The sequence below is a fragment of the Leptodactylus fuscus genome, chromosome 3, assembly GCF_031893055.1.
Source record: "Leptodactylus fuscus isolate aLepFus1 chromosome 3, aLepFus1.hap2, whole genome shotgun sequence".
In the NCBI taxonomy this organism is placed as follows: domain Eukaryota; kingdom Metazoa; phylum Chordata; class Amphibia; order Anura; family Leptodactylidae; genus Leptodactylus; species Leptodactylus fuscus.
The window spans coordinates 176,094,222-176,106,558 of NC_134267.1; the positions used below are offsets into that span (position 1 = coordinate 176,094,222).

At 45.8% G+C, this 12,337-nt stretch overlaps 1 protein-coding gene across 1 annotated transcript in view; it reads left to right on the forward strand.

The window, feature by feature from the left end:
- The first annotated feature begins 7,712 nt into the window (after positions 1 to 7,712).
- Positions 7,713 to 12,337, forward strand: part of IRS1 (insulin receptor substrate 1) — a 35,949-nt gene continuing 31,324 nt past the window's right edge. Inside the window, exon 1 of the mRNA XM_075268817.1 lies at positions 7,713 to 11,746. Coding sequence (XP_075124918.1) covers positions 8,506 to 11,746 — 3,241 coding nt within the window. The 5' untranslated portion in view covers positions 7,713 to 8,505. The remainder of the gene's footprint in view (positions 11,747 to 12,337) is intronic.

The window sequence follows — 12,337 nt, forward strand, 5'->3', positions numbered from 1 at the left end:
TCTGCCCAGATTCATGTCCCTCCATCACTGCCCCCAGATTAATGTCCCCTCCATCTCTGCCCCCAGATTCATGTCCCCACATCTCTGCCCCCAGATTCATGTTCTCTCCATCTCTGCCCCAGATTCATGTCCCCTCCATCTCTGCCCCCAGATTCATGTCCCCTCCATCTCTGTCCCCCGTTTCATGTCCCCTCCACCTCTGCCTCCAGATTCATGTCCCCTCCATCTCTGCCCCCAGATTCATGTCCCCCATCTCTGCCCCCAGATTCATGTCCCCACATCTCTGCTCCCAGATTCATGTCCCCTCCATCTCTGCCCCCAGATTCATGTCCCCTCCATCTCTGCCCCCAGATTCATGTCCCCTCCATCTCTGCCCCCAGATTCATGTCCCCCCATCTCTGCCCCCAGATTCATGTCCCCACATCTCTGCCCCCGGATTCATGTCCCCTCCATCTCTGCCCCCAGATTCATGTCCCCACATCTCTGCCCCCAGATTCATGTTCTCTCCATCTCTGCCCCCAGATTCATGTCCCCTCCATCTCTGTCCCCCGTTTCATGTTCCCTCCACCTCTGCCTCCAGATTCATGTCCCCTCCATCTCTGCCCCCAGATTCATGTCCCCCCATCTCTGCCCCCAGATTCATGTCCCCACATCTCTGCCCCCAGATTCATGTCCCCTCCATCTCTGCCCCCAGATTCATGTCCCCTCCATCTCTGCCCCCAGATTCATGTCCCCCCATCTCTGCCCCCAGATTCATGTCCCCCCATCTCTGCCCCCAGATTCATGTCCCCACATCTCTGCCCCCAGATTCATGTCCCCTCCATCTCTGCCCCCAGATTCATGTCCCCACATCTCTGCCCCCAGATTCATGTCCCCTCCATCTCTGCCCCCAGATTCATGTTCCCACATCTCTGCCCCCAGATTCATGTCCCCTCCATCTCTGCCCCCATATTCATGTCCTCTCCATCTCTGCCCCCAGATTCATCACCCCTCCATCTCTGCCCCCAGATTCATGTCCCCCCATCTCTTCCCCCAGATTCATGTCCCTCCATCTCTGCCCCCAGATTCATTTCCCTCTGGATGCAGATCTGAGTTGAAATCGGGACATACCTCCCTCCAACCGGGACCGCGGGACACATCACCGGAATCGTGAATGTCCCACGGAAATCAGGACGGTTGGGATGTATGCATACGGTATAGGCTTGTTTACACTCCTGCCCATACATACTGTATAGGCTGGTTTACACTGGCCTCCTGTTGTTTCATCCAGATTTTAGCTGTAATGCTGAATCTTGTGATCACATATTGATCAGGATGGCTAGTTGTTTGTACTGACACAGTCCCTGTAGCTATGGAGAAGGAGGTGATAGTCATGGATGGAATGGATCTTGGTAGTGGTACGTGTATATGGAGCCCCTATAGGTTACATGCGTGCCTGTAGGTATATTTTCACTTGTTTCTCCTCTAGAAGTAATGTTTTCCATTATGTTCTTACATACAAAATGTGTTCCTCCATGTAAAATCAGAAGTACATTGTGGTACAATATGAGTTCTTAGCAATCTATGGGCACTGTATGGTGGACCTGTACAATTCGTGCATAAGTCCAAAAAAAAAGTTTACACTTAGAACTGAAGTCCCAAAATATTTGATTTAAAGAAGACCTTTCACCACATCTAACAAGTCCAGTTCTATATATCATTTGATAACGGCTGCTCCACTGATTCCAGCACAGTATTTTTTACTCTAGCCCCCACCTTTCCTGAGCAATCAATGCTGTTAGTTTTGATGCCTGATATGATATTTAGGCTCTGTACTGTCAGGAGGGCAGTGTCAGGCAGGAGCAGACAGGGGGTGTGATTCCGAGTTTTGACATTATTCAAAGCTCTAAATCACTCTCCCTGTCTGACACTGCAATTCTGTCATAGAATATCAAGCACCAAAACTAACTGTCCTTGTTGCTCAGGAACGGTGAAAGTTAGGGGAAAAAAATCCAACTGTGCTGGAATGAGTGAAGCAGCTTCTATTAACAGATGCTAAGAACTTGAATAGGAGGAGGAAATGAGGAAATGAACAAGCAGAAAGTGCAGTAAGTAAAGTGGAAAGCAAAAAATGTATAGTGTGATATTAAATAATAATACTACAGCAATATAATAACCATATCAGATATCTAAATCCTACAAATCAGGGGTTCTATAGTATTTGTAACATAAGCCTATACTGTAGATAGAACATATCCACACAAATATTGAAGAAACTTTTTAACTACATTGGATCAATTATCTTATACTGATCCTGAGTGATAGTCTGTGCTCCAGTACAGAGCAGAATTTATTTAGGGGTTGTCACAGGAAACTCTTCGCAAACTTTCCATCAAACACAAAGCCTAGCTAAGCTCCTATAAAATACAGTGTTTCTAGCATTCATTCCCAATCATTGTCCACTCCTTTTGTTGCCTATATGTGCAGCATTCATACTGTATCGGGGAATGAACTGTTATCCCTACACTGTTAAATTTTGTTGCCAGAACATCGCCTTGTTGACACGGGGTAATATGTAGCTGACACTCTAGCATCTTTCATGTAGGGATCACCTGACAGATGAGCGCTTGCTTGTTTGTCAGGTGATCCTTTGCACATTTCCTAGGAACAGTATTTCCTGATAATCGGCCCATTGATAGGGATGTGTACGGGGGCCTGTATTTACTTCTTAAGTAGATTAGTTCTATATGTAAGGAGTAAAGTAATGTTGATGGGTGGAGATACACTTTAATTTGTTTATGTCTAGTTTGTTTCATGGCTACGTACTGAACATTTATGTCAGTGATTTATGTAAGATTATGTAACATGGTGTGCATAATAACTTACAGCGCAGATGTAGTTACTTGTAGTAAAGGGTGGATCAGAAGGTCTGCCTATCATTTACAAGCCTTTGATACAAATGCGCTCTGTTCTTCAGATGTTTCAAAAAAACTAAACGTAGTCTTTAAATTCCTCCCCTATGCTATGACAATATGACAATTCTCTTGAAACTAGTTTGTAGTAATAGTAGAAAGCGACAATGTAAAACGGTTAAGTATACAAACTGTAGTAAAACAAGTTAAACCTTAGATTACAGGAATGTTCTCAATAGCACAGATCACAGCTATGACATATTTCTGCAAAAGATGAATGTCAACATGTTTGTGTAGAGAGAAACCATTCAGAAAGTAGGTTAGCTGCAGATAATATAAATGACTAAGGTTGTGTCATGCAATAATCTAATCCCAATCACTAGTCCTTCTTAAAACATAACGACAACATTGGGGGTCTCCTCTACTCAGGACCCCTCTTCATATGTGACATATTCATCACACAAAAAGTGTAAAGACAGAAGTATTTCAGCAATCCTACATCCACAGAAGTTCCATGATTCGTTCTCCAAGATGTTTGGAACAACCTACCTGCCGAGTTCCTTCAAAAACTGTCTGCAAGTGCACCTACAAGGATTGACAAAAATAACCATTAACATTTCTATTTTAGAAAGCATTTTTACTTTGCAGCATTTTTTTCCACATTCCTCTAAACTTTTGCACAGTACTGTACGTAGTCTTGTTTTTTTTTACAGGCCAGTATACTGACAACATGCACAAATCTATATGGACATTGTTCATGTCCTGAGCAACCTGTGTGCCAACCTACATTCTATGACTAAGGCCCCACATGGTGGGCTGCAGCAACAGAGTGGGAAAAACGGCAACAGAAATGCATCATGGTTTTTCCTGCAGTGCTTTTCATAGAAAGTCTGCAGAGGTTCCCTCTGTGGACTTTCTGTCTCAATTATACCTATAGGGAAAGTGCCGTAATTTCCATAGGTATAATTGTCATGCTGCGATTTCCAAAACCAGAATGGTTTTGGAAATCGCAACATTTCTGCTTCATGTATTTTTCTGCAATGTGTGGATGAGATTCGCTAGGATCCCATCCACTTTGCAGGGACTGGAAAACACCACATGGCCTTAAGCACCCCCAAGATCACCACTGAGGAAGGAATTTTGGAGCAGTATACTATAAATTGCTGTGAACAGCTCTAGATGCACTTTGGTATTTGTTATTTACTGAAAGAAGCAAATTACCACATTCCACACTATGCAACCTGTTACACATAACAGCAGCTGCAATGTAATGATCCTTTTATATGCTATCATTTCATACAATATCACTCGCATACCACCTCCTCACCACGCACTCTCTCCATAGGTGTCCCCTAAGGCTCCGTCCTAGGATCCCTCCTGTTTTCCATCTACACCCTCGGCCTAGGCCAACTCATAGAATCTCATGGCTTTCCAATACCACTGCTATGCTGATGACACCCAAATATACATCTCTGGACCAGACATTACCTCTCTGTTGGCCAGAGTTCCAGACTGTTTATCAGCTGTAGCCTCCTTCCTCTCCTCCCACTTTCTTAAACTCAACATGGAAAAAACTGAGTTCATCATCTTCGCCCAACCCACATGGCCCCTCTACCTGACCCATCTATCAAAGTTAATGGAACCACTCTTACCCCTGTCCCACGGGCCCCATGTCTTGGGATAACCTTGGACTCTGATCTATCCTTCAAATCGCACGTTCAAACCCTCAACACTTCTTGCTGCCTCCAACTCAAGAACATCCACCGAATCCGTTCCTTCCTTAACCCTGAAACTACTAAGACGCTCGTCCATGCCCTCATAATCTCCCGCCTAGATTACTGCAACACCCTTCTCCATGGACTCCCAGCAAAACATCCTCGCCCCCCTCCAGTCCAGCTTAAACTGCGCTGCTCGCTTAATTCATCTCACCCCACGTTCTTCATCGGCTGATCCCCTCTGACAATCCCTCCACTGGCTACCTATTGCCCAGCGAATAGAATTCAAGCTACTAATGTTAACATAAAAAGCCATCCAAAACCTGTCCCTTCCATATATCTCCAACCTAATCTCACGCTACCTGCCCACACGTAAACTCAGATCCTCAAAAGACCTGCTACTCCGCTCTGCTCTCATCCGCTCCTCACACAACCGCCTCCACGATTACTCCCATGCATCCCCCATACTCTGGATCTCCGTACCAAGACACATAAGACTGACCCCCACAATCACAAGCCTCTAGAAGGCCCTGAAGACTCACCTATTCAGGAAGGCCTACAACCTCCAATTGCACTATCACCGCACCCCCATCTGTACAGTCTCCCCCTCTCCTTCTGTCTCTACCCCCTTCCATCATAGATTGTAAGCCCTCGCGGGCAGGGCCTTCTACCCCACTGTGCCAGTCGGTCATTGTTAGTATTATATCTGCCTGTATATTTTGTGTACTGTATGTGAACCCCCAAATGTAAAGCACCATGGAATTAATGGTGCTATATAAATAAATAATAATAATAATAATAATAATAAAATACAGGTGTGTATCAAAGTTTAGCTTGACATTTACCACCTTAGGGTTCATTCACACGGAGGAAAATGGTGAGGAATTTGGTGTGGAATTTCAGCGCTGAAAAAAAGCCTCCCATTGACTTCAATGGGTTCCTTTTTCTGCTAGAAGGAACCCATTGAAGTCAATGGGAGGCGCTTTTTTTTTTTCACAGAAAGTCTGTTTCCCTCTGTAGACTTTCTGCCTCTATAATACCTACATGGAGAAGGCCAGCATTTCTGTAGGTATAATTCACACACTGCCTTTCCACTGCAATGTGTAGATGGGTTAAATGAAATAGTGGAATATAGTGAAGTATATAACTTTTTTACCTGTTATTTATTTTCTGATTGTAGCTTTTGTATTCGGTACATGATTATGGGGGCTGCTATCTTGTCTGACCTTCATCTCTACTCTATGAATAACATGCAATCCTCATAAGTAACCATACAAGCATTGTATACTTAACTAAGGATATGTCACCAGGCGGCCCCTGTGAAGGAGCACTTATGAATTATTAAGCTAGTTTGCTATTAGAATTAGCTTTCACGTGTAGCAAACTTTTTATCACACTGTAGCCTCTAAGCTTATATTATCAATTGTATGCGTGATGTCCAGTGATGAACTTTACCTTACATAGCCAACCTCATTATCTGAATTGGTAATGAACAGTGGCGTAACAACCGGAGTAGCGGCTGCCACAGGCCCGGGACATTAGGGGCCCGGCGACAGCCACTACCCCTGCATTTTTTTTTCTTAATAGGCTGTTACCGGCTGGAGTTACTCCATCCGATAACGGGCCCTATTTACTTATTGATCCTGGCAGGGGCCATGATCGGTAAGTGACGCCGCGGGCCCCACAAGCACTATTATTATACTCAGGGGTATTTTCAGACCCCCAAGTATAATGATCGGAGGCCCAGGAAAGGTAAGGGAACATAAAAAACATTGTTACTTACCTCTCCACGCTTCATACAGGCATTGGGCCTAGTTGTATGATGTCCCTGATGTCACTTGACCGGGACCAGCGTCCCGGGTCATGTGACGTCCGTACGTCATTAAAGATGGCCGACACCAGCGAAGACTGTAGCGGAGCCGGAGATAGGTAAGTAACAGTGGGTTTTTTATGTTTGTATCCCCCTGGGTCTCCGATTATTATACTTTTATACCAGAGTATAATAATTGTTCATGGGTGTCCACAGTGGGGCATAATACTGTGTGCAGGGGTCACTTTGGGGCATAATACTGTGTGCAGGGGCCACTATGGGGGATAATACTGTGTACTGGGGCCACTATGGGTATAATACTGTGTGCAGGGGCCACTATGGGGACATAATACTGTGTGCAGGGGTCACTATTGGGGATAATACTGTGTGCAGGGGCCACTATGGGGCATAATACTGTGTGCAGGGGCCACTATGGGGGATAATACTGTATGCAGGGGCCACTATGGGGAATAATACTGTGTACTGGGGCCACTATGGGTATAATACTGTGTGCAGGGGCCACTATGGGGACATAATACTGTGTGCAGGGGTCACTATGGGGCATAATAGAGCACGCAGGAACGCGGTGGGTTTCGGTCAGCCGAGGTCTTCGGTGTCGGTCAGGAAGGGGGGGGGGTCGCATGTCAAAAGTTTGCCACGGGGCCCCACCATTCCTAGTTACGTCACTGGTAAGGCATATATCCGCTTTCTATAATAGCATACCTGCTTGCTGTATGACCTCTCTTTACTGCTCATCTTGTTCTGTTCTGTGATCCCATACATGGATGTTAATTATCGTCTTATGATTTATAGTTGACGCTGATACTTACCTGACCCATTACTGTAAGGATATATTTGTGTTGTGCTACTGACACTATGCATTGAGGTATATATCATACTATGTCTTACGTTCTCCATATGTACTCTGTGATTATTCAACTTAACCCCTTGGAGACAGATAACCTGGAAAGCTGTGTATTTTCTCTATAGATTTTCATTCACTCCCATTATTGTCTGTGAACATCTAAAGACAATCTGCTTCTGGAAGTCTATAGTATACTACCTGCAGTTCTCACTATGGCTGTGTGTGTATTATATTGTACCTATGTATTATTGGACTATCACTTGTTATATAATATTGTAGAGTCTGAAGAAGGTATTACTCTAACTCTACTACTATCACAAGGGTGAAGAAGAAGGAAAGCTCACTGGCACAGCTCAAGTGTGACGTTCATTCTTTACTTGTGTTGCTGTGAGGGAGACGGAGGGGGCAGGAGCTGAGAGGGGGCGGGGGCTGCGCTCCCGGGAACTGAGACACAGACACAGCTTGTTTTGGTTTATTTCGCAAGGAGAGGTGGGGGGAGAGAGGAAGCCTGGCAGAAACTCCGGCAACTCCTGGACACAGCTCTCCCCCTCAGCACTTCTTTATCGGCGCACCTCCTGCCCTCCTCCTCCCTGCACTGCAGCCACGGTCCGGTCGTGCACCCCGGAGTGAGGGAGGGGGACAGGACTCCAGTTGGCAGCCGGGGTTGGAGGATCAGGCGGGGGTGGGAGTGCGGCTGCCTGCCCTCCTCTTCCCATCAGATGCCACTTTCTGCAACGCGATGGGACTGAATGGGGACACACAGAGGCAGTGATCCCCTCCCAGCAGTGACATTGGAGGGGTGTCTGGTCGCTGCAGCCCGCTGGGAGGATTAAGCCGAGTTCACAGCGATTGCCCAGATACCGCAGTAGTGCTTGCATCCATCCAGACCTGCAGGCGAACTTGAAGCGCGGCTCTGCAGACACATGCAGCCCACGATGAAGCTCCCCGGCTGTGGACAAGGCTCCCTGCACAGGATTACAATGGGCTTATTGCTGCTGCTGCTGCTGGGCTCTGCTACTCGCTGGATTTCTTGATCCAAGGGAAATACAACTCTGCAAAGTGGACGTAATCTTCTTGCTGCACAGTCTGCACGATACTGCGGCTTTTTCTACCCCTCCACAGTGGTGCTGAATGATCTGTGAATTTGCCTCGTGACTTTATTTACAAGGACTACATTTTTTTTTTTTTTTTTTGGTTTTGTACTATTATTTATACTTTGGTACCATGGCCAGCCCCACAGATCCTCCACCTCAAGAGAACTTCTCTGATGTGAAGAAGGTAGGCTACCTTAGGAAACCTAAGAGCATGCACAAAAGATTTTTCGTGCTCCGAGCTGCCAGCGAGTCGGGTTTAGCCCGTCTGGAGTATTATGAGAATGAGAAAAAGTGGAGGCACAAATCTGGGGCCCCAAAAAGGTCCATTCCACTGGAAAGCTGCTTTAATATCAACAAGAGGGCGGATTCAAAGAACAAACATTTAGTCGCCCTGTACACGAAAGACGAGTGTTTTGCCATTGCTGCTGACTGTGAACAAGAGCAGGAGGGATGGTACCAAGCTATAGTGGACCTGCATAATCGAGGCAAAACTCATCACCACCATCATTACAGTGAAGGAGCTGCCAATGGGGTGCATGATGGCGTTAATGGAGAAGATGTCTATGGAGATGTCAACCCCCCAGGCCTGGCCTTCAAGGAAGTGTGGCAAGTAATTATGAAGCCAAAGGGTTTGGGGCAGCTCAAAAATCTTGTTGGAATCTACCGCTTGTGCCTGACTCACCGAACAATCAGTTTGGTCAAACTTAACTCGGATGCGGCCGCAGTAGTGTTGCAGCTCATGAACATCCGCCGATGTGGTCATTCGGAAAATTTCTTCTTTATTGAAGTTGGTCGCTCTGCAGTTACTGGGGCTGGTGAATTCTGGATGCAGGTGGATGACTCTGTGGTGGCGCAGAATATGCATGAGACTATCCTCGAAGCTATGAAAGCATTGAGTGATGAATTTCGACCTCGTAGTAAGAGTCAGTCATCTTCTAATTGCTCCAACCCTATTTCTGTGCCTCTTAGGAGGCATCACCTCAACCATCCTCCACCAAGCCAAGTTGGGCTAAACCGGAGAGCTCGCACAGAAAGTGTTACAGCCACATCTCCTGCAGGAGGAACCGGAAAACATGGATCTTCATCTTCATTCAGGGTTCGAGCCTCAAGCGATGGAGAGGGTACAATGTCAAGACCTGCCTCAATGGATGGCAGTCCAGTTAGTCCCAGTGCCAGCAGGGCCCAGTCACATCGGCATAGGGGTAGCTCTCGACTTCACCCACCTCTTAACCATAGTCGCTCCATTCCCATGCCGACAAGTCGTTGCTCACCCTCTGCTACAAGTCCTGTGAGTTTATCCTCTAGCAGCACCAGTGGACACGGATCCACTTCTGACTGTTTGTGTCCACGGAGATCCAGTGCCTCAGTTTCAGGTTCCCCCAGTGATGGCGGTTTTATTTCTTCTGATGAGTATGGATCCAGTCCGTGTGATTTTAGGAGCTCCTTCCGGAGTGTGACTCCAGATTCATTAGGGCACACGCCTCCAGCTCGAGAAGAAGACTTGAACAACTACATCAGCATGGGCAAAACCAACAATCTGATCCAGAGAAGCACACCGCAGAGGTACCAGTCAAGCAGGATTGAGGAGAATTCAGACCTTGACAAAGTGTTCAGAAAGAGGACTCATTCCTCAGGTACTTCACCACCCACAATTTCTCATCAGAAGACCCCTTCACAGTCATCAATAGAAGAATACACTGAGATGATGCCTTCTTATCCTCTGCGCCTCTCATCTTTTAGGCACTCTGCTTTTGTGCCCACTTACTCATATCCAGAAGAGTGCCTAGATCTCCACCACCTGGAAAATAACAGACCAAACCACAGCGATGATGGCTATATGCCAATGTCACCAGGTGTTGCTCCTGTGCCTACTAAAAATGGTGACTACATGCCCATGAGTCCGAAGAGTGTATCAGCCCCACAGCAGATTATTAATCCAAGACGACATACACAGGTGGATTCCAATGGATATATGATGATGTCTCCCAGTGGCAGCTGCTCTCCAGACAGCTGTAACTACAGCAAAATTTGGACAAATGGTACCAACCCAAAATTGTCCATAGAGAGCAATGATGGCAAATTGGCTTGCAGTGACTATATCAATATGTCACCAGCTAGTGGTTCAACTACTAGCACTCCTCCTGATTGCTATCTGAATTCTGTTGAAGAGCCATCCAAACCTGTCTATTCTTACTTTTCTTTGCCAAGGTCCTTTAAACATGTTCACAGGAAGAACGAAGATGGCCACTTGCGCACATCTGTAAGCTCAGGTCATCCTCTATACACTGAGGAGTCGTCCTCTTCTTCCACAAGCAGTGATAGTCTTGGAGGACAAGAAACCCAGCAAAGTCGGAAAAATGAAATTTGTCTCCAAGGAAGGAGTAGCAGATTGACCAGACCCACCCGGTTGTCTTTAGAGAGTAGCAGTAAGGCCAGCACGTTGCCTAGGGCTCGAGAACCTGCATTACCTCCAGAGCCAAAGAGCCCTGGGGAGTACGTGAACATAGAGTTCAATGAAAAGCTATTCCCTGGGGGATTAATATCTTCAATACATTCACCATCTTATGTGCAGAGCAGAGTGGTTCCTCAGAGAGAGAACTTATCTGAATACATGAACATGGACCTCAAGCACTGGAGGGCAAAAAATGCTTACTCCTCATGTAAGCCTGTCAGTACTGTGTGTTCAACAGACATATGTAGTAGTCGTCCGCCTGTTCGAGGAAAGCCCATTCAGAGGGACTATATGAGCATGCAACTTGGTCCCCTTTGTTCAGACTACAGTCAATTACCACCTACTAGGACCACTCCCAAACCAATTTCTCCATCTTGTAACAGCAATTATGCAGAAATGACAATTGGAGTCCCAGATAACTTACCTGCTCCCCCACCGTCTGGAAATACAAGTCTAGCTGAAACCTCCTGCTCTCTTCTGGGCCAGGGCTCTGGCCCAAGTGCATTTACCCGTGTTAGCCTAAGCCCAAACCGCAACCAGAGTGCCAAAGTTGTCAGGGCAGGTGACCCACAGGGTCGGAGGAGACACAGCTCTGAGACCTTTTCTTCTACCCCTACCACAGCCAGAGTGAGTGCTGGACCTGTTTCTGGCGATGATGTAAAGAGACATAGTTCTGCTTCATTTGAGAATGTCTGGCTCAGGCCTGGAGACCCTGTTAGGAGAGAGTCACAGCAACCTTCAGATCACCATCATAATGGCCTCAATTACATTGATTTGGATCTAGTTAAAGATTTTAGTGGCCTGGAACATTGTAACCCCCATCAGACTGGGATCACCCACCCCTCAGATGATCTGAGTGCTTATGCTAGCATCACTTTCCACAAGTTGGATGAACGCAGGAGCCAGGCAGAGACAGAAGGTAGGTGACACAGTGCTGAACCCTTGAAATATTTGCAGATCAAGTATAGAAGTCTTGTTCATTGGGTACCATATATGCATTACAGGTTGTTACTGTTGTTATGTAACTAGTTGCTATACTCTCCCCAACTTTAAGCTGTTGCTCACTGTGAGAGTCCATACCTCACTGTATCAGAACTAATAGTCGAGTGAGTATATTGGTAAAGTTTCATAATATTGCAGATTTTTTTTATTCTGTTTTTGCTTGCTAATAGATTGTGGATATCCTATGACATGTTGCTCAATCCTGTGTGTTTTTTTGTTTGTTTTTGTGTGTGTCAGACTTGTAAACTGATCAGTAATAGTACACATTATGCAAGCTTCACTGTTGTACATGTGGTGACAGAGGTCAATAAAGGTGGGGCACAATCATCCAGCTCATATATTGAGTGCTTTTTCTTATCTGGTGTACTTTGACTTGAAAATAAGTCATTTGGTTTACCTTTGTGTTTCCCCAACTATATATATATATATATATATATATATATATATATATATATATATATATATATACAGTATTTTTTTTGCTTTTATGTAGCAGACTTGTCTTTGT